Here is a 22749-nt window from a genome sequence, read left to right as displayed (position 1 = left end):
AGGGATAGCTCATGGTAAGTGTTTGATGAATACTTCTTGAATATTTGTTTAATGTCAGAGCCATGAACATTCTGACCCAAGAGAGTCTCCAGTCCCACCAGGGGCAAAAGTCTTCTTAATGTCGCTCAGTTGAGTTCTAAGCTTTTTTTGTACAGCTTACATACTGCTGATGGTAAAATAAGGGAGATTCATGAAAATGTTTGTATTAGAGAGGACTCAGGGACTTACTTTACTTCTATTTTGTACCACTTCTATAGGACAACTGCACTCTTCTCACTTTTCCCCTTTGATCATCCTTGATCTGAGGAATCAGCAGTGGGCACAGACAATTTATGCTACTTTAGAACACAAGGATCTTTCCTGAAGGGATTGACCTCTAGTCAGTTTGTTATGGGACTATTTTAAAAATAAAAAACCCAAGTAATTAATATTATTATTCAATTACTAGAATGTACACACCAAAAATGTCCCATTTGTGGAGCTGAAAATTAAACCTCAGAATACTTCGTTTTGTTTTCTTTTGTTTTGCTCTCCAAATTGTAGAGTATCATTTATTGGTTTAAGACCTTATCACATGTGGTTTTTAATGATTTATAAGGGGAAAAGATTTCCTTGAATTTAATGTTTGTCCTGTTTAATCTGTCTAATCCATCTAAATGAAGAGATGAGTGATACTAGAGAATTTCAGCTGATTTATGAATTTATTAAACATGTATTAGCAGGAACTGTAGGAATTTACTGTACAGACTAATTCCTGTGCATCATGTTAATTAGATGACTGTGAATGTAAGATGTTTAAAGGGACTATATAATACTTGCTCTGTTTATCCTGGTGATTTGGCTTTATTTTCACATTTAAGAAAACAGCTTTAATTAGAAAGACTCATAATATTTCCATGACTTTCTCTAATGAGCACTGCTCCAGATGAAGGGTTCAAGCAAATGCCATTGTTTGCATCATGGGGCCCTGCTTTTCATGCTTCCAGTCAGTTCACAAAAATTCAAATTTTGGACCCTTTTCATACATGTTTATTGCTATGGAAAAATATGTAGGAGTTCCTTCACCTGCCCATCATTTAAAAGCAGTCAAATGAACACTAGGCAAACGTCTGTGTGAAGGGGAGCTCATAGGCGAATGTTAGAAGTAGCTAAAATCCAAACCTCACAAAGAAGATTTTAGTAGCCCAAAGCTATTGAACCACAGAGAATAATCTGTGGCTAGTGAGGTGGGCACAGCAAATTACAATTAACTCCTGCAGCATGAGATGCTGAGTACCACTCTTTTCCTACATGTATGAATGGCTAATTTTTAATCTAGGACTCACTTACCCTCTTCTATCTATGGAAAAGTATTAGAGAGTATGAAGAAATTTTAGTATTAGCCTTAAAGAAACACAATTAGAAAGGTAAATCTGCTGCAAGAGAAGTCACATAATGCACTCAGTAATCAAATATAGATGCCCCAAGTGTTATCCACTGCTTTGGATTATCCATCTTGCCACTCCCTTCCATTAGTGAGGATAAACTGGAGTTGATTCTATTTGTTTACCTGTTAAAAGTGGTAGTAAGTACTAGTTGCTATTAGGTCCTTTAGTTCTTTAGAGGATGGCTTACCTTTCTTTTCCAGCAAACTACTCCATAAGGTCTATTATTACAAATCTACCCTTGTTGATTTAATTGGACTTTCCTTTTTTTTTTAAACTCATTTATTAATACTGATTGATGACTCTGACTTAAATAGAAGCTAAGGAGGTAACTTTTCTCTTCATAACTTCAAAGGTGACTCTTTTTGTTTTGTTTCCTTGCTGCAGCAGCCATCCACTCTGAGTTATGCAAGAGACATCATTAAAACAAAAGGTCTGGGACTCCAGGGGCTCAACAAAGGACTCACAGCAACTTTAGGACGGCACGGCATTTTCAACATGGTTTATTTCGGATTCTACTTCAATGTTAAAAACATAATTCCTGTCAATAAGGTAACTATCTTATGAATGCAAATGTAAAAAATCCAAAACAAAACACAACATCCTAATATATTTGATATGGGCTCTCTTTTCACCTCTTTCAATTCAGAGGAGTATTTCTTTTTGGTAAAAAGTGACACTAAATTACTTCTTGTCTTGTATAAGAGTGTTATGGTTACTCTATGTACATGGTTTCCTTTCCCCCCCCCTCATATCCTTCTGTTGGTACTTCATGAATATATATAAAAATCTGCATAATTTTTCTACCTCACAGCTGTTGCTATCTTCATGCAAATCATAAATTTCATATTTTAAATAAAACTTGAGATTGTGAAGGAAAATTCTCATCTTGAGATTTTAATCTTCACAACACTCTAACTGTAACACTTACATGGTATGTAACTTAGGGGAAACTCATTTCAATTCTCTGAGCCTCTCCTCACCTGTAAAATGGGAACAATAATTCTTTATTTTATAGATTTATTATGTAGAAAGAACTTTATATAGCTCAAAGTAATGTACAAATGTGTCATAATTATGTATAAAATTATGTTGATAAAGATATTAAATCAACTACTCTAATCACAGAATTTGGGGGCAAGAGATTACTTCTAAGTACCTTCAGTTTCTTCTATAAAAAGAATTGCATATAGCCTGCAATACAGCTAAATGTCTATATTAGTTTTGCATCATTATCACCACACACCCCTTTCCTCTGCCAACAAAACACCTCTCCTTCTTGTAGCCAAACAGAGAAGCTAGAGCACCAAAGTTAACTCAATAAATCTGAGGGATACTGGGGCATAGCAGTTTGGAAAGAGTACTATTTGCAGGTGCTGGCTAGCTTCCCATCATCAATATTTGAAATTGGCTTGTTTGATTTATATTCCTAGCTTTTAAAATTAAGATTCATAGGATTTAGAATTGGAAGAGGCCTGAATTAGACTTTCCATAGTCCAAGTCTGTCGTTTAACAGAGGAGGAAACTGGGGCACAGAGTGGTGAAATGAGCTTCCCAAAGCACCATAAGTCACAGAGCCAGAATTTAAACCCAGATCTGACTCCAGATTCAGTATGAGGACAGAGTAATTCCAGCAACTCTTCGGGAGAGGTGTGGAGAGAAAGAAAAACTATGGAAGTTGAAGACATGTAAAGAAAGTTGGCTCTCCAACTTGTCCTTGGTTTTCAGTTTGCCTCTTTAGAAACTTTGGGGGCCTTTCCCTTAGGTGATATCAGAACCTCTCTCGATTCAAATAAAAATATCATCTTGCTTCCACCTAAAGACCACATTCATTCTTGTTTATTTTGAGTATATCCTAATGTATAAAATATACTATGTATGTACACATATATGTGTATATACATACATGTGTATATATGTGTGTGTATATCCATATATGAGTATAACACATGTACACATATAGGACACTTCTCTTTCTGTTGGCTCTTTGCTTGAATAAATGTTTTCTCTCTGCTATTTGTGAGGGGCTTTTGCATAACCAGCTTTTGATGGGAAGGAGCCATGCTAACAGGTGTCAGGTTGGAATTACCCTGCCATTTAAGAGCAATCAGGGAAGTGCCTCTTGTTCTGATCCTATTGTACCCATCAACCAGCAATATTAGGGAGTATTCATATAAACATGTATATACATATATAATGTATGTATAGATAGGTGGATATACATACATATACATACATATATACATACACACACACACACACACACACACATATATATATATATATATATATATATATATACATACATACACACACACACACACACACACACATAGATATATATTTTGTCTCCCTTGGAGAAGGGTTAGCCAAATTTCCCCCAATAAAGTTTGGTAATCTATACAAATATGTCTTTTCCTATGTGGTCAATACATATCCTACACCTCAGTAACCTTATGAGTTCCCATGGATTTAATTGTCATTGTCGGGATGGTGACTCCCAGATCTATATATCCAGCCTTAGTTTCTCTCCAGCTCTTTATCTCTAGTTCTCTTTATCTATACCTCCAGTTCTATATCAACAGATGTTCTATAGGCATCTCAAAATGAATATGTTCAAAACAAATCTAATTCTTTTTCCCCACTAACCTCTTCCAAAATTCCCTATTTCTTTTGAGACCAGAATCCTTCTAGTAGCCCAGATTCAAAAATTTTGTATTATTCTCAACTCCTCAATATCACCCATCTCACATGTCGAACCAGTTTCCAATACATCTCATCTCTTCATCTCTCTTCCCTCAAACAGCCACTACCTTAGTTCAGACCCTCATCAACTTTTTCTTGGACTATTGCCAATAGCAACTTAATTTGTCTCCTTTTATCAAATCTCTCCCCACCTTAGTCTATCCTCCACATGGCTCACAAAGTAATTTTCCTAAAGCACAGATCTGACCATATCACTCCACTACTCAATAAACTTCAGCAATTCCCAATTACAGGATTACAGGATAATAGATTGAGTGCTAGAAGGCATCTTAGAGGCTACTGAATCATTTTACAGATGAAGTAATGGAAGTACAGAGAGCTTGGTCAAATGGCTAGTAAGTGTGTTTGATAAGATTGGCCTCAGGTCTTCTTGACTCCAAGTACAGTGCCCTTGCCACTGTGCCACTATGCATTTAGCATTTAAAAACCTTCACAATTTGTCCTCAACCTTTTCCAACTTTACTATACGTTATCCTTTTAGGCAGCTAGGTAGCACAATAGATTGTGTTGGACTTGCAGTCCAGAAGTCTTGAATTCAAATGCTGTGTGTACACAATATAAGTTGTGTGGTGCTGGACAAGTCACTTCACTCAGCCTCTCCAGATTGTTATCTTTTATTCATTTATACTGCATTCTGGCCAAACAGGCCAAATGACTCTTGATCCCTTCTCATTGGCTGTGCCCTGTAGGGAGGAATGCACTTTCTGCTCACCTCCACTTCTTAGAATCCTTTTGAGAATATTCCTTTGAGGCTTAGCTAAAGTGCTACTTCCAACATGAACTCTTTCCTAACCCCTTACACAGATGCTAATTCCTTCCCCATAAAATTATGTATATATGCCCATGTTGTTTTACTGGATTAGATAGTAAGTTCCTAAAGGGCCAGGACTGCTTGCTTTTGTCTTTATATCCTCAGTACCTAGTGTAGTTGTTAGGTACTCAATAATTGGTTGTTGGTGTTTAATAATTGCTTCTTCCTCAATTGACTGACTGATACTAGCATAATACTAGCAGGCTTAGATCAAATAGTAATTGAAGCTAAATGTGATTTATTACATAATTAAATTCATCCTCATCAAGCTAATTATACCAAATGTTTATACCATTTAGAGGTATCTGCTGATGGCCTTCTTCTGTGGAGGCTTAAGCTCCCTCACTTTTATCCAGGATCTCAATGTTTCCATCAAGCCTGCTAAGCAATTCCCTTTCCTCCAGGTGAATTTACATTCCTTATAATTATGTAAAAACATTTTCACTTCCCTTCTGCCCATATCATTAGAAAGCAAAGTGTATCTACACCCAACAATTCCTCTCTGAGTCCCTGAAGCCCTTTCTAGGCTAAATTCCTTCTATCCCAGGGGAAAAAGGATCAATTAAATGGGGACTAAACTGTAAAAATGTAGTCTGCTAGAGAGTTCACAAAAGACTACATGTTATCTTCTTATAGCTTTATTAAAGATACTTTGTATATATAAACAGTTCATCATTCTTATAAAGATTTTATTAACAATGAGAAGTGAGTTATGTGGATCAATGGTTCTGTTGTTCTCCCAGCTAATTTTTGGAATACTAAAATATCTCTAATATGCAAATAATCTATCATTTCATTGGCTTGAGTAACTCAATGTGGAAACTTCCACCACCAATACAAAGCAGCAGTTTATAATCCATCTATGATTTATTTCCTTTTTTTTTTAAGGCAGTTGGGGTTAACTGACTTGCCCAGGGTCACACAGCTGGTGTCAAGTGTTTGGTCTGAGACCGGATTTGAACTCAGGTACTCCTGACTTCAGGGCCGGTGCTCTATCCACTGCACCACCTAGCTGCCTCTAAGATAATTCTTAAAGAGTTGCTGAAGTTAGATAAAGGTTAAGCCATTTGCCAAGGGACATAGAACAATTACGTGTCAGAGGAAGGATTTGAACTCTGGTTTCTCAGACTCCATGACTGGCATGCTATACACTGTGCAACACTATCTCTATTAATGTCATCTGTGATTTTGTTTCCATTCTTTTGGCACCTTCCTTTCATAGAGATATCTTGTAATCACACTGTTTTTTCAAGGTTATGTCACTTCCAGGCTGGATTTCCTGAATATATTTTGGACCAGCCACTCTTCCTCATTTAATATTTTTAGATGTTAGTTATATTTCTTTGCATGCCATCTTGGGAACTGAATTGTTAAGGTCCATGTGGTTGTTTCTCCTTAACTGATGATGAAAATAGTTTATCATAGAAATATCACAGATGTATTCTATTTTATATCTATTTATTGTCCTCTCCAAGTTTAATATATGAATGATCTAGGGATGATATGCCTCAGGTGTTTCTCATACTAAGCTTTATGTTGCCTTTTGATTCCACTGCTTTTCAGTGTTTTATGAGGCAATTTTCCTTCTAATTTTCCATCATCTCCCTCCACTGTACTTAGAGATTCATTTGTATTCTAAACCATTGTTAACCTTGGCTGCCATCTCCATCTGTTTGGGAAGAGAAAAAAATGTTTGCTAGCTAAGATGTTTTCAGGTCTCTCTTGGTTGCTCATGGAGGTTTCTTTTATATCAGCTAAACTTTTACAATGTAAGGTTATAGTAATTTCTCATAATCAAAAGTTCATTTGAACAACTCACACGGACACATCCCTACTTCAGCTCTCATTACCTCTCATCTAGCAATAGCCTGCTAATTGGTCTCCCTACCTCATCTTTCCTTCTTCAATACATCCTCCACATAGCTGCCAAAGTTAGTTTCTTAAAGCACAAATATGGCATTCCCTTCTCAATAAACTTCAGTGGTTCCCTATTACCTCCAGGATCAAACATAAATGCCTATGTTTGGCATTTAAAGCCTGGCCACATCTTTCCAACCCTACACATTTTTCACCTTCAAGCACGTTACAGTCTAGCCGAATTGGCCTTACTGCTTCTCATACACAACACTCCACCTCCAATCTGCGCACCTTTTCACTGGCTCTCTCTCATGCCTGAAGTTCACTCCCTATTCGTCTCTACAACTTAGAATCTCCAGTCTACTTCAAGGCTTAACTTGAAAACTACCTTTTACAGGCATTTTCTGATTGCCCCAGCTGCTAAAATGTCCTCCTATGCAAATTATCTTATATTTATTTTGCATGCAGCATTTTATGACAAATATAATATTAATGGGAAAGGAAAAGAAAGGGGGTCTATGTTTAACATTTGTATCAATCCAAGAAATGTAGTCTTTGAAAAGGAGAGATGAAGGTTATCATGTATTGGGAATACAGAGGTAGGTTTTTTCCCTCATGTAGCGTTTAGTGGGATGTCCCACCAGTAACACAACGAATTTATGCCTGTCTCCACTGGTAAGACAGATTCCTCTCCCCCACTCCCCCACCCCCATTCCTCAGCTTGGCTAGCTTTTGCCTCATGATCTTATCTCTGCTAGGTCTAAGGGTATATTTACATCTATGTTATTAATCTCTCTCTACTTATAGGCTTTCCTGTTTATGGAAACTTGTGCTTACTTAGGGATAGGATTTCAGTGTGCCTCTACTATGTTTGTCACTTCCTAATCAAATCATTGTCTGTTCCTCCTCCTTCCCCACACCTTAACCTCACTACAGCCATCTTTTACAAAAATCCAAACCTTTCCTCAAATTTCTACCCTTGCCAGCATTATTCACATTAACACTATTGGCCGTCAGATTTTCTTTTACATAAAGGATCAGTTAAACAACAGGAATGAAAGGATGTTGAACAGTGAGGCAAAATTCATTTAGATAGGAAGAAACCAGCACTCATGGCTGTATCTGCAAATGTGAATTACCTTCTCCCTTAACCTTCTTCCCCTTATGGGAAGTAAGGAGAGACAAAAAATAGAAGGCTATAGACAGTTCATGGGAATTGCTCCCCTCCTTTCCCCAGCAGAGAGGAGACAGGGGAAGAGATGGACACAAAGCTTTACTCTACAGTCTCTGTTACCTTTTTAGTCCATATAGTCCATCCAGAAGCAATAGCAGTCCATGAAAATCTCAGAGGGAAAGAGGAAGTAAGCAGGCACTCTGAGACCACCTGCCTGCCTGCCTGGCTGGCTCCAATATGGAGAACAAACTCTCCTCTTCTGGCTTGACTCAGAATCCTTCAAAACCCAAGCACAGAAATCTAAGTTGCAAACATATCACAAACTGGCAGATGGTACATACTGAATATCTCTTATCCATAGCCACGCTTGAAAAACAGGGAATATATAGACATACACACACATAAAAAATAGATATGTACATATGCACTCAAACACACACACATTGCCTCTCCTGACTGGATTGTAAGATCCTAGAGGCCAGGAACTCATTCACTTTTGCTTTTGTATCTCCATTACTAGCACACTGCTTAGCTCATAAAGATTTGTTTATTGATTGATCGAATAGGTCAAATTGAAACCATTACAGTTCTTTGCAATTTCTTCTTACCTTTAGCCTTTCTTCTAATTTAATATTGACCTTTGTTCAGAGTAGTCTAGCTTTACATATATAAGTGGTGTTGATATGACTCTTACATTAATAACAAGTTGTTTCCTATGTGATAAGATCTAGTCAATTTAATTTTTTTGTGCAATGTTATTCATTGCTTAACATATACAGTGCCTTCTGATTTTCATCAGGAAAAAGATATTGATGAAATAGAGCTGTGAGACTTTTGAGTAATTTGGAAGTAGTTGGACTCTTGTTTTTTTCTTTTCCAAATCTGAGTCATATTTTCCAACATATTTTTTTCATAATCTCTCTTTGTTTCTACCTTCTTATCTAACTCACTGAGTATCAAAGTACGTGATGACTTATTTTGGAAGATATCATCACTTCTTTGTAGAATAGTTTTGTTATAGTTGCTGGAGCACAAGTTGCAATTACCTGCATTATAATCTTCTTGCTTATGCTGATCATGAACACTGAATTCTTGTTGCCTTTTGACACAACATTAAACCAAACCCACTAATGCCTTTGTTGGTGTCTCTAAGGAGAATGTATGAGCCATTCTTCCATTTAGAGAAAGAATCACAGAATTAGAAGGATCTCAGAAACCATCTAGTCAAATCTATGCCTAGAGAAACATCTCATCTGTGACAAGCTTGATAAATCATTATCTTTGAGAAACAGTCCATCCTACTTCTGGATTACCCTAATTGTTAGAATCACTGGATCACTTCCTTGTCATGGAAGGGGGACTTGTATAACTCAGTGAAATTATGAGCTACTCCATGCAAGGTTACCCAAGATAGACAGGTCATAGTGGAAAGTTTTGACAAATGGTAACCCATTGGAGAAAGAAATGTCAAGCCACTCCAACATCTTTACTAAGAAAACACCATGGACAGTATTAGCTTAGACAGATGGTGGAGATAGTGGGAGGACAGAAGGGCTTGGCATACTATGGTCCGTGGGGTCACAAAGAGTCAGACATGACTGAATGACTGAACACCAATTGTTACAAAGTTTGTTTTTTTAAAATTTCTATTAAGCTTAAATTTCCCTCTTAACATATTCTACCCACTTTTCCTACTTCTGTCCTCTAGTGCTAAACAGAAGAAGTCTATTGGATCTTCCATATCACAGTCTTTCAAATATTAAAAGATGGTAGCTGTATCTCCCTCCCCCACTAAGTTCTCTCATTTAAAAGCTAAATATCCAATTTTCTTTTAATGCTTCTCATACATCATGAGCCTAAGGCTCTTTACCATTATAGTTGCCCCCTTCTAGATGTGACACTCAAAACTAAACACAGTACACCAGATGTTTTCAGGCAGAGGACATCTAGGGATGAAAGGGACCTCAGAGTTCACCATCCCTCATTTTATAGATGATGAAACTAAAGTCAAAAGATGTTAAAGAAATACAAATTATCAAAAATCACATTAAGAAGTTATCAAAATCTTCTATCCTACTTGTTTATTATCCTGATTAATGACTGACTCTTTGATATCACTACTTCAAGAAAGCCCCAGACACCAGGCTTCACTATTCTCAAGCTCACCTAGACAAGCATCTGTTTCCTGCCATGTGCATGTATCTGACATATCTATTGGGGAAGAAATCGTCTTCCTCTACCCCTTTCTGGCAGTACAAGGGTTAAATAAATGGCTGTGTCACAATAAAGACACCACCTCAAAAGAGCAAAAGAAAGGCTCAGATTCTTAAAATCTATCCACTGCTCAGATTCCTAATATCTGGCCCACTTACATTTAGTGATACAAATGCTTAGATTCCTTAAGAGTCTGCCCAATATGATGGATGTTCTAATAAAACTTGTCTTTGGCTGAAAGAAAGCTTGGGTTAAATTCTTAACTCATTAGTTTTTGTTTTTGTTTTTTACTTTTTATTATTTTTTTGTTTATTAATTTATTTATTTTTAGTTTTCAACATTCACTTGCACAAGATTTTTAACATTTGTTTTTAAAACTTTGGGTTCCAAATTTTCTCCCATCCTCTCTCCCCACCCACCCTCATTGAGAAGGCAAGCAACTCGATACAGGTTATACTTGTGTAGTCATGCAAAACATTTCCGTAGTAGTCATGTTGTGGAAAACTATATTTCCCTTCATCCTATCCTACCCCCCATTTATTCTATTCTCTTTTTTGACCCTGTCCCTCCCCAGAAGTATTTGCTTCTGATTGCCCCTTCCCCCAATCTGCCCTCCCTTCTATCATCCTCACTTCTCTTATCCCCTTTTTCCTTATTTTCCTGTAGGGTAAGATAGATTTCCATAACCAATTGAATGTATGTGGTATTCCTTCCTTAAGCCAAATCCAATGAGAATAAGATTCACTCATTCCCTCTCACCTTCCCCCACATCCCCTCCACTGTAAAAGCCTGGGGGCAATTAGGAGGTAACCTAATGGAATTGGGAGATTGGGTTTAGCCTCAATGAAAGGCCAATTGATAGGATTATAGCCTTAGGTGACTTCCAGAGATTTGGCCAGGTGGGAAAGTCCAGGGTTTTTCCTTTTTGGGGTCCAGATCTCAAAGACATGGTCTTTACCTTTTAGGGGTTCAGATCCCATCCCCATCATTCCCCTCTCAAACAAATGAGACCCACATTCTTTTGGGGTAAGGGACAAAAGTCTTGGCTTCTGAAACTGCTTCCTGCTGGCAAGGGGCATAGAGCTGTCCCTGCCTCCAGAGGGTCCCAAAGAGTTTGACTGGAACAGAGCACAGGCTGCATCCAAGGGATGATTGGGAGACATTGGCTGATACCCACTGTTTGCTATTAACTGTAGGTGAATGGCCTGTAGTCTGGAAGAGACAAATCTAACAGAAAAGACTGCAGAGCCCAGCTATAGGGAGAAGTAAAAGTGTAAGAGCCCCATTAAAATAATTTACATTTGACCTGTAGGATTATCTGATCTTGTTACATTTTCTGAAGTTTAAATAAAAGAATAAAACAAAATATATAATAATTTAGGATGTTTTCAGTTGATTCTGTCAATGCTTCTTGTACTGTCTTATCATGATAAAAATAACATGCAGCAAGAAAACCATTTGAATGATGAATAATGTTTCATATAATCAGTCTATCTTGCTTCACTAAGCATTTAAATCTGATCCCATGTCCAGCTTAATACAAGTAGCATTAAATAAGACATATGTTATTTGTAACTAGCATAGTGACATATGCCTTTTAGGAATATGTCTAATTAGTGATGTTTTATTGATTTTAATAATGATTTGATCATTGTTTGCATTTTTTTTTTGGTTTAAGAATATCTCTACACATTTCAGCTGAGTCAAACTGAAGATGTTGTAATATTTTAACTTCATTTTTGAGGACTAAATCCTTACCTAAAGTGTACACTGATTTCAGTGAAAATTGAAGAGTCTAAGTAAGGGACTTATCTCTAACTGCTTATATCTGGAAAGAAAAGAATCTGAGTAAAATTGAATATTAGCAAGATTAAATTTATGACAACTTATTCATATAGTTCCTTTTTCTTATCATTAATCTTACAGGTCATTGAGTGGAACTAAGAGAAAGGCATTAAAGGTTTCATGAATAAAAGTTTCATTAGCAATAAATTACTTCTGGGAACCAAAATTTCTCCTCTTAAAAAGCTATTGAATCTATACATCATTTCATAAAATTCTCAGATGTGTGTGAGATCAGATCCTAAGCTGGATGCTCACTTTTTGACTGAGTGTGAAGTATATTTCTTCACTTTGTAGTTGTCGTAGACTTCATTCCACCTCAAAAGAGAAAGTAAAAATGGTCATTTTACCAAGGGAATTTCTTGATGGGCATCACACAAGCAGATAGAAATGAGGTGAGAATAGCTTTGAATTCTCATCTATATGCATTTATATGTTGAAGCAATTTACCATTTCTAACATACTTAATTAAGTAGATAGCAATACCAAATATAATGTAAGTGAAAGTGCTAAGACAGTGACTTTTACTTGGTAGAATGAAAAGGTTTAATAAAGAAGAGAATTGGGGAGTTCAACTCAAGTAATAAACTTGGTTAAAAGATGACTTTCATACACTCAATCATGAGTCTCACCACCAAAATTTTTGCTTCAGATCCTAAATTATTAGTTTTCAAAGCCTTTGTACAAGAGAGGGATGTGAAGATTATATGAGAAAGTAGAACAGTATGCTAAATTCCTAAAGGAAATTCACAAAGGTCTTCCTTCATCCAGAATGATATAGATCCCCACCACCACCAATTTGGCACTCACTTTTATAAGTTCTAGATTATACTAGATCTTCTTGGAAAGTTGTAAAGTACTACCAAAAGGCAGCTGGTTGGCATAGTGAGTAGTATGCTAGACTTGGAATCATATAGACCTGAGATCAAATCCTGAATCAGACACTTACTAGCTATGTGACCCTGGGCAAAGTCCTTAGCTTCAGTTTCTCCATCTGTAGAATAGGGATAATAATCTACCTCCAAGGGGTTATTGTGAGGATCAAATTAGATAAAATGTGAAGCATTTTGCAAACTCAAAGCATTATGTGAATGTTAGCGATTAATATCCACTCATGTGAGAAATCCAGTATATTCCTTGGTTTAATAAATCAGATGTTTACTATTATGATTCTACTCTGACTGTTTTGATGTCAAAAACATTTTGTTATTTGTGCTACTTTGGTGAAGCTTTTAAGACTATCTTATGTTTGACAACATTTTGAAAAAGATAACTTAAGGAACAGAAAAAGTGGAATTTTCATGCTTATTTTCTGCATGGCTGAATTTTGATGTGTAGCTTTTTTAAAAGGACTTTGATTTAATTCCAAAGCCCAGAGCCCTGCCAGAATATAATCTTGGGAATAGTCCACATTCCATAAAGAATGCTTATCAATTAAACCATCTCATTTCAGAGTTAGTGACCTTCTGTGGAGTGAGGAGCTAGCATTTTCCCAAGATTGTCTCACTTAAAGAGAAAACAAACACCCCGGCAGATTTTTATAAGAGAAATCTCCTGAAAACCATTATATTAAAACTAGATTGCAATAGATAGTTAATGTAGGTAGAATGTAAGCTCCTCAAGGGCAGGTACTATTTCATTTTTGTCTTTCTAGTCATGGGATGTAGCATAGTGATTTCATATAATAAAGATTTTATAAATATTGATTATTAATTTCATTTTAATCATACATATATAGATAGTTGTGCCTTAGTTGAGAAAATTCTGATACCTCTGTAGTTATGACTTGTGATTGCATCAATCTGTATTTTCCATCCAATGGTGTAGATTGCAGTCTTGCCCATTTCCTCCAGCAAGTTTTATAAGGTAATACCCAGGATTTCTCTCCATAACATTTTTACAAATAAGTGTATATTTTAAGCTAGTGATGCCCTTTGACTTCCATATATCTCTGCTTGACAATTTTTTTTTAAGATTTGCTAGCTTTTTTTTTGATCACCATGTTATGGCAATTGATATATCAATTACATTTCTGAAAGAAAGTATTTTAATTGTGATAAAATCCCTTTGTCCATCCATATCCCATTTATCATATCAATAACTTTATTAATAGAACATGTTAAATGGTTTTGAGTGGCATATACTGTTCTCAATTTTATTCTTTATTCTAGATTTGTATTGTATTGTATTTTGCTGTAACAAGTTACTGTTCTAAATGAACATACTCAGCTTACTTAGAAATTATTACATTATGAGTACTGAGTTATTTACTGTCTGTTAAAATGAAATGAAATTCATTTTTGTGATGTAATTATGTGCTTGTCCAGTACCCACAGATTCTTTTCTAGAGAAAAGTGTTCATGAGATATAAGTATGAAGCTTCTGTGTAGTCTACAAGTTTTTAACTTCTCTCATTCCTGATATATATTTTCCAATATATACTCACCTATCTTCATCTATAACCACTTTGGTATCAAAGTCATTTTGTATTAATCTAGATAAACCATATGTTGATTTAATTCAGAGAATTGGTTTTTTCCCCTTTTTTTAGTAGTTTGTAGAATTTATCTACCTCTTTATCCTTTAAAATGGATGTTGGATAGCTCTCCCCCAAAACCCTCTTTTTTAACAAATAACCATAATCCCAGCAAAATGAATCCACACATTGTCTGTATCTAAAAGTATCTCATCCTACACCTCTAATCCATCACATCTGTGACAAGAGGTGGGAAGTATAATTCATTTCCAATTTTTTGAAGTTAGGGGGCAGCTAGGTGGCACAGTGGATAGGGCACTGGCCTTTGAGTCAGGAGGACCTGAGTTCAAATCCAACCTCAGACCCATAACACTTACTAGCTGTGTGACCCTGGGCAAGTCACTTAACCCCATTGCCTAGCCAAAAAAAAAAAAAAGAAAACTAAAAAAAAATTTTTTTAAGTTAGGATTTTTCATTGCACTTATCTGAGCTCTCTCAGAATGTTTTTGTTTTTCTTGATGATGTTGTAATAATTGTATAAATTGTTCTCCTGGTTCTGCATGCTTCACTTTTCATAAGTTCATGCAAATCCCTCTGTGTTGCTCTGAATCCATCCCTTTTGTCGTCTATGATAATTTGTTAAACTATTCTCCAAATGATGAACACCCACTTGGTTTCCATACCTTTGCTATGACAAAAATATAATATAATATATGATATATATAAATATGTTTTTGTATATGCATTTTTTTCTCTTCCCAAAGAACTTTCTTTGATCTCTTTGGCTCTTAAGCCTGGTAATGGTCTTACTGAGTCAAAGGATGTTCACATTTTAGTGACTTTTAGACAGCTCCAGATTGATTTCTAGAATGGTTTGATGACTTCACAGCTTTACCAACAGTACATCAGTGCATCAGTCCCCCCATGGCCCCTGCAGGAATTGTCATTTTTTTCTTATCTATCAATCTGATGGATGTGAAATTGAACCTAAAATTGTAGTTTGCATTTCTCTTATCAACAGTGATTTGGAGCATTTTAATATAGTTCTTAAGATTTTACCTGTTTTCTTTTGAGAACATTCTGTTCACCAATCTATTCTGGAATGGCTCTTACTCTTATGCATTTCTACCAATTATTGTATAGTATTTGAATATCAAAACTTTATCAGAGAAAATTGCTACAATAAAGTTTCAATAGTTAAATATTTCTTTTTTAGCTGCATTTAATTTGTTTGTGAAAAACTTCTGGATTTTATATATTCAAAATTGTCCATTTTTCTCCTATGATCCTCTGTTTCCTTTGTTTCTTCCTCATATGCATAATTGTAATAGATAAATCATTATGTGTTTCTATAATTTGTTTATATCTTCTTACATCTAGGGTATATATATTTAGAGATCATCCTCTTCTAAGATGTTTCCCTAATTGAGATTTCCAATCTCAGGTAGGGGCTTTTGAGAGTGGCTGCTGCGTGAGGTTCTAGGGCTAATTCTGTGGGTCTGTATTCAAAACACTAAAGATAGTTCATGAGCCTGCAATGGTGTACTTCCCATTAACAGTCAACTAAGGTTATACAGCAGGCAGCTAGGTGGCACAGTGGATAGGGTGCCAGGCTTGGAGTCAGGAAGACTCATTTTTAAGGCAATTGGGGTTAAGTGGTTTGCCCAGGGTCTCACAGCTTGTAAGTGTCTGAGGCTGGGTTTGAATTCAGTCTTCCTGCTTCTAGGACCAGTGCTCTATCCATTGCACCACCTTGCTGCCCTTAAGACTCATCTTCCAGCCTCAGACACCTGTTAGTGTGGTACCCTGGGCAAATCACTTAATGCTGTTTGCTTCAGTTTCCTCATCTGTAAAATGAGCTAGAGAAGGAAGTGACAAACCACTCTGTATCTTTGCCAAGAAAACCCCAAAAGAAGTCAGAAAGAATCAGACACAACTGAAAAATTACTAATCAACAACAGAAGTTCTACAACAAAATGAGCACTGTCTCTGGCAAGGAAGGACCTTGGTTTGAATCCAAGCTATTATACTTATTTCCTCTGACCTTGAGCAAGCCACTTAACTACACAGGGCCTTAATTTCCTCATGTGTAAAACAGACTTGCTGTGTCCCTTCCAGCACTATCTCTCTCCTCTGGACAATCCTCCAATAGACTAATTAGCTCTTAGCAGAATCATTTGCATAGGGCAGCTGGGTGGTGCAGTGGCTAGAGCACTGGGCCTGAGTTCAAATCTGGCCTCAGACACTCATTAGCTGTATGACCCTGGGCAAGTCAGGTAGCCTTCTTTACCTCAGTTTCCTCATCTGTAAGATTAGCTGGAGAAGGAAATGGCAAACCACTCCAGTATCTTTGCCAAGAAAACCCCAAATGGGGTCATGAAGAGTCAGATATAACTAAAAAAGACTGAACAACAAGAAAAAATCATTTACCTTATGACAGCAAGAACAGTACTTTAAAAAAAAAAACTCCCCCTACCCTATACATTTAGGGCATACTCTGTCAGAAATACATGTGATATCCATGAGAAGAATGGGCTTAAGCTTAGAGTGCAATGCTAACAAAACACACATGTAGGATACACATGTGCCTTTGGCAATTCACACTCCTGGTAATAAGGGTTTGAAAGTCCTTTCAATCTTCATAGTCTTCACACAGCTCACATCCAGCTTCACATCTTGCATTCATAGTCACTTCTGGAGGGTAGCTCAAATAGGTTCCTAGGATCTTCTCTACATAGCCTGACTTCTCAGCTCCCAGGAGCCATGCTCCCTTAGGCAATCCTCTATGTCTGTTGAGTGTGTATCTATGTTCCTTACTGGATGAAGTCTCCTACAAGTCCAGCAACTCCCCTTCAAAGTTCCCTGTTCAAGTTCAAGGAAGTAGGAGGAAAGGACAGAATTATTTTCCCTCTACCACTACATATCTTTTCCACATGCAGCTATTGGTTTCAAGTCTCTTTCTGTTTTTAAGAACTGCTGAAATTCTTCCAGACCTTAACTATGTAAAACATCTAGAAGCATGACTAATTTGTTCAGTCAATTGATTTGTTCCCTTCAGTCAGAGAGGTGTTCCCACCTCATAAATAGATCAGTGATCATCTTTTATAATTAGTTTAACACCTCATTAATATAACCATATAAGAACAACACAACATTAATACAACTGTATTACATTCTGGACTTAGACTACATTAATTGAATGGAGGGAATGTAGAGAATTGTGTAGACCTAATTTCTTCAAGAGTGCTTTCCAGCTTTCCAGCAGATTTTGCTGAACAAGTCGTTACTTTAAAAGGCTTAGTGTCTGTCAATGTTGGACCTTGAATCAGGAAGGCCTGAATTTGAATATTGACCCTGAGTAAATCCCTTAACCTTAATCAGTCTCAGTTTCCTCTTCTATTAAATAGAAATAATAGTAGTACCCACCTTATAGGGTTATTAGTATCAAATGAAATACTATGTAAGGCACATTCAAAACCTTAAAGCACTATGTGGATTTTAATCATTACCATTATTACCACAGTGCTATTGTGTTTATTGACATCCTTGTGTTGATTGAAGATTACACTGTTATGTTCATATACTTATATATTTTGTGTGCCTAATTGATCTACTGATCAATTTTTCTATTTTTTTAACTGCTGAGAAATGGTTTTGATAACTACTGCTTTGTAATACAGTTCGGCTATATTGGTTTTGTTTTTGCAAAACCTTTTTTAATTTAATGTAATCAAAATTATCCATTTTGTCTCTTGTGATCCTCTCTGTCTCTTCTTTGATCATTAACTCTTCCTCTATCCATAAATCTGACAGGTAATATTTTGCATACTTTCCTAATTTGCTTATTTTTTCAAATATATCATGAGGGCTACAATATGAAATGACCAAATGACCCATGAAATTGTGTTTCCTGTTGCCTTTGGATACACAATACAGACAACTTGGCCAGTTCCTTAATTTGTCTCTCCAAGGAAAACCTTTGGGCTGCATTTTCCTTCACTCTTCTCATTTCACTTATGATGAGAATATGAAGACTGATTTGATTCAGTTCCTTCATTAGTATGCCTAAACAGGTTCATTGGACATGGTTCTCACTTTAAAAGTATCAATAGCTAAGTTAATGTTTAAAGATGATCTAAAAACTGTGTGACTATTAAAAACTTCTGCCTTCTTTTCTGCTTTTCTGTCACTATCACTATAGAATCAGAAGGAAGCTGAGAGCCATTATTATATTTCTTTATTTCATAGGTTACCATAGCCAAAGCAAAACCACCAAATAGCCAGTCTGTGGTGACTGCCCTTAGCTAAATGCTTAGCTAAGTTTGTCCTCAAAAAGCAGACAGTCTGATACCAACATTATTCTTGAAGCCTTTCCAGCATGGTAGAATAAGCCAGAACTTTCTGTCTAGTTAGGAGATAGTACATATATGTAAAAGGTTAAATAGCAATGCAAGATTTTTTTTGCCAAAAAGAGTTCTACTGACAATAAGTCCTACAGGAATTTGGAGGAACGATATGCCGCTAAGTGCTGGAGCACCTATAGAGGTCAATGAAGGGAATGCTTAAAACTTTGCTATACTCAGGAACTCCATTTCTCATTCCTTTTACTCTGAGCTAGCTGAACCCACACTTAGAAAGCACTCTCTCATTACTTCTGATTCGTGGCATCCCAGATTTCCTTCATGACTCAGCTTAAACAACACTTTCTGCATGAAGACATTTTTGCCCCACAAGTTACTAGTGCCCTTCCCCCTGAAGTTACTTTGTATTTTCTCTGTATGTGTTTTGTACATAGCTATACAAGCATATTGCTTTCCCTATTAGAATGCAAGCTCCTTGAGGGGAGGGACTGTTTCATTTCTGTCTTTGCTTCTACAGTACCTTTCATATTTCCTGCCACACAGACAGCATTTAATAAATGCTTATTAATTGGCTGTTAGAGTCTTAGAGTAAAAATGAACCTTACTGACTAACCAATGGAAGAATTTATTCTAGAGTATCCTTGACCATTTGTCATCTAATTTCTGCTTAAATACCTCAAAGGAACATGAACTGTTTGGCAACTATTATTTTTTTTATATGAACTACTGTCAAACTTGTACTTAGGTGATTGATTTCTTTAATATAAGTATATTTAATTGTATTCATTTTTTAGGTACATTATTCCAGATCATTTTTTTTCTTGAGTCTATCTATTGTGTCATTTTCACTTCTACTTTTGTGTCATCCAAACATTTAATGTGCATGACTTAAATGTATTTATGTAAATTATTGATAAAAATATTGAATTATCTTGTTCAGAACTATCTTGTCCTGTGGCATATCAATACAGGCATATTTATGGATGAAAATAGATCATTAACCAATACTCTTTGAATACGATTGTCAAACAAACTTTAAATTTACATTGCAATATAATCTAGTGAGTTTTAAAAATAAAAGAATGAATGAAAAAATATTTATTAAACATTTATAATATGATCTTTCCCTTCTCATCTCTGCCCCTTACTTTCCTTTGTACTTCAAATCAGAGCTAAAGTCCCATCTTCTTCAAGAAGCCTCTCTCAGTCCTCCTTAATCTTAGTATCTTCCCTCTGAGACTATTCCTAATTTATCCTTTATATATCTTATTTGTATATAATTGTTTGGATATTGTCTCCCCCATAAAACTATGAGGATCTTTGAGAGCAGGGACTGACTTTTGCCTTTGTTTATATCCCTGTACTTAGCACAGTGGTTCCTGGCATATAATATACAAGCATTTTGCTAAGATTTAGGGATGCAAGTAGAAAATTGAGGCAGTCCATCCTCTCAAAGAGTTCCCATGTAGGGAATGAACCAGACAAAATGGCTCCTTAGGATCTAGGTCTTCATAGGCAGGGGACCATTAGGCTGTATTTATCCTTATGGCCACTGTTCCCTGGATTTCCTGCTCAAATTTCACCAGCCAATATGTCCATGCCTCTGTTCTCCTTAATACTCTTTTCTCTCTAAGTTTCCAGGACATTACTTTCTTCTGGTTCTCTTTCTACCTATCCAACCACTCCTTCTCAGTCTCCTTTGCTCAATCCTCATCCAAATTCTTGATCAATCAGGGGTGGAGCCAAGATGGCAGAGTAAAAGCAGTGACTTGCTTGAGCTCTCCCCTAAACCCCTCCAAATACCTGTAAAAAATGGCTCTAAACAAATTATAAAGAAGCAGAACTCACAAAAAGACAGAGTGAAACAAATTTCCAGCACAAGACAACCTGGATGGTTGATCAGAAAGGAATATTGCACTGGGCTGGGAGAGGAACATATTCAGTGTGGGCATGCAGGCCTCAGCAAACCTGGAGCAGGCCTCAGAGGACTGAATCACGGGCAGCTGCAGAGATTTCTACACTTCTCAACCCATGAAAACCAAAGACAGCTTAGAAAGTCAGTAGGAAAAATCTTTGCCTGTGGTGAAAGAGAAGGAAATGTTCCAAGCATGGCGCCAGGGCAGCAGCTTCCTCCTGAGCTTCCAGCCCACAGACTGAGGGGGAATTGAGTGATTGATTTGGGGGGCGGGGATTGCAGGGATCTCTTTGCTGATGCAGGATTCTCTTGCTTTGCCCATGCTTGGAACTGGGTCACAGTTCTGGGTGGTGGTCCTGGGGTGAGGAGGAGCGTTGATGTGGTAGAGCGCTGATGTGGTGGAGCCTACAGTAGCAGTAAAGAAATCCTTCTCATAGTTCCAAGACAGAAAAGAGTGCTTGTGGTCACTCATAGACCAGAGCACAGGCCAGGAAAGGAGTGAACACCTCACCCTTCATCATAGCACCTTGGAAGAACTGAAAGTTTACAGGTCCCTAGAAGTATCTCTGAAAACAGCTGCAAAAAACCTCTGAAGCTGGGGACAGTACATTCTCCACACTGGAAGCAGACATCTATCTTATAAACCTTGAGTTTACAACTCAAGTAATTGGCTGGGATCATGAGCAAGCAGAGTAAAAAGAGTCAGACTATAGAATCTTACTTTAGTGGCAAAGAAGATCAAAGCATACAACCAGAAGAAGACAACAAACTCAAAACTCCTACATCCAAAGCCTCCAAGAAAAATATGAATTGGTCCCAGACCATGGAAGAGCTCAAAAAGGATTCTGAGAAGCAAGAGAAGTAGAAGAAAAACTGAGAGTGATGCAAGGAAATCATGAAAAACAAGTCAACAGCTTGCTAAAGGAGACCCAAAAAAATGCTGAAGAAAATAACACCTTAAAAAATAGCCTAACCCAAATGGCAAAAGAGGTCCAAAAAGCCAATGAGGCAAAGAATGCCTTAAAAAGCAAAATTGGCCAAATGGAAAAGGAAGTCCAAAAGTTTACTGAAAAAATACTTCCTTAAAAATTAGAATGGAGCAATTGGAAGCTAGTGACTTTATAAGAAATCAAGACACTATAAAACAAATTCAAAAGAATGAAAAAATAGGAAACAATTTGAAATATCTCATTGGAAAAACAACTGACCTGGAAAATAGATCCAGGAAGAGAGAATTTAAAAATTATTGGACTATCTGAAAGCCATGATCAAAAAAAGAGCCTAGACATCATCTTTCAAGAAATTATCAAGGAAAACTGCCCTGATATTTTAGAACCAGAGGGCAAAATAGAAATGGAAAGAATCCACCAATCACCTCCTGAAAGAGATCCCCAAAGGAAAACTCCTAGGAATATTGTAGCCAAATTCCAGAGTTCCCAGGTCAAGGAGAAAATATTGCAAGCAGCCAGAAAGAAACAATTCAAGTATTGTGGAAACACAATCAGGGTAACACAAGATTTAGCAGCTTCTACATTAAGGGACCACAGGGCTTGGAATATAATATTCTGGAGGTCAAAGGAGATAGGATTACAACCAAGAATCACCTACCCAGGAAAACTGAGCATAAGCCTTCAGGGGGGAAAATGGACATTAGTGAAATAGAGGACTTTCAAGCATTCTTGAGGAAAAGACCAGAGCTAAATAGAAAATTTGACTTTCAGATACAAGACTCAAGAGAAACATGAAGAAGTAAACAGGAAAGAGAAATCATAAGAGACTTATTAAGGTTGAACTGTTTACATTCTGCATGAAAAGATGATATTTGTAATTCGTGTGTCAGTATTAGAGTAGTTGGAAGGAAAAATCATATGTATGTATATTATAGATAGATAGATAGATAGATAGATAG

The 22749-nt window shown here is 36.6% G+C and overlaps 1 protein-coding gene across 3 annotated transcripts in view; it reads left to right on the top strand.

The window, feature by feature from the left end:
• The window catches only part of SLC25A21 (solute carrier family 25 member 21), a 697719-nt gene that overhangs the window by 653000 nt on the left and 21970 nt on the right, over positions 1-22749 (top strand). For 2 of the 3 annotated variants that reach the window (XM_078150322.1, XM_078150324.1), the window contains one exon: positions 1812-1976. In XM_078150322.1, the coding sequence (XP_078006448.1) occupies positions 1812-1976 (165 nt within the window). The remainder of the gene's footprint in view (positions 1-1811; positions 1977-22749) is intronic. The other variant, XM_078150323.1, reaches the window with a different exon arrangement.

This window comes from Phascolarctos cinereus, unplaced genomic scaffold (genome assembly GCF_003287225.1).
Source record: "Phascolarctos cinereus isolate Bilbo 61053 unplaced genomic scaffold, phaCin_HiC Scaffold_2;HRSCAF=192, whole genome shotgun sequence".
Classification (NCBI taxonomy): domain Eukaryota; kingdom Metazoa; phylum Chordata; class Mammalia; order Diprotodontia; family Phascolarctidae; genus Phascolarctos; species Phascolarctos cinereus.
Note: the sequence above shows the minus strand (reverse complement) of the source record. Positions and strands in the feature narration are given on the sequence as shown.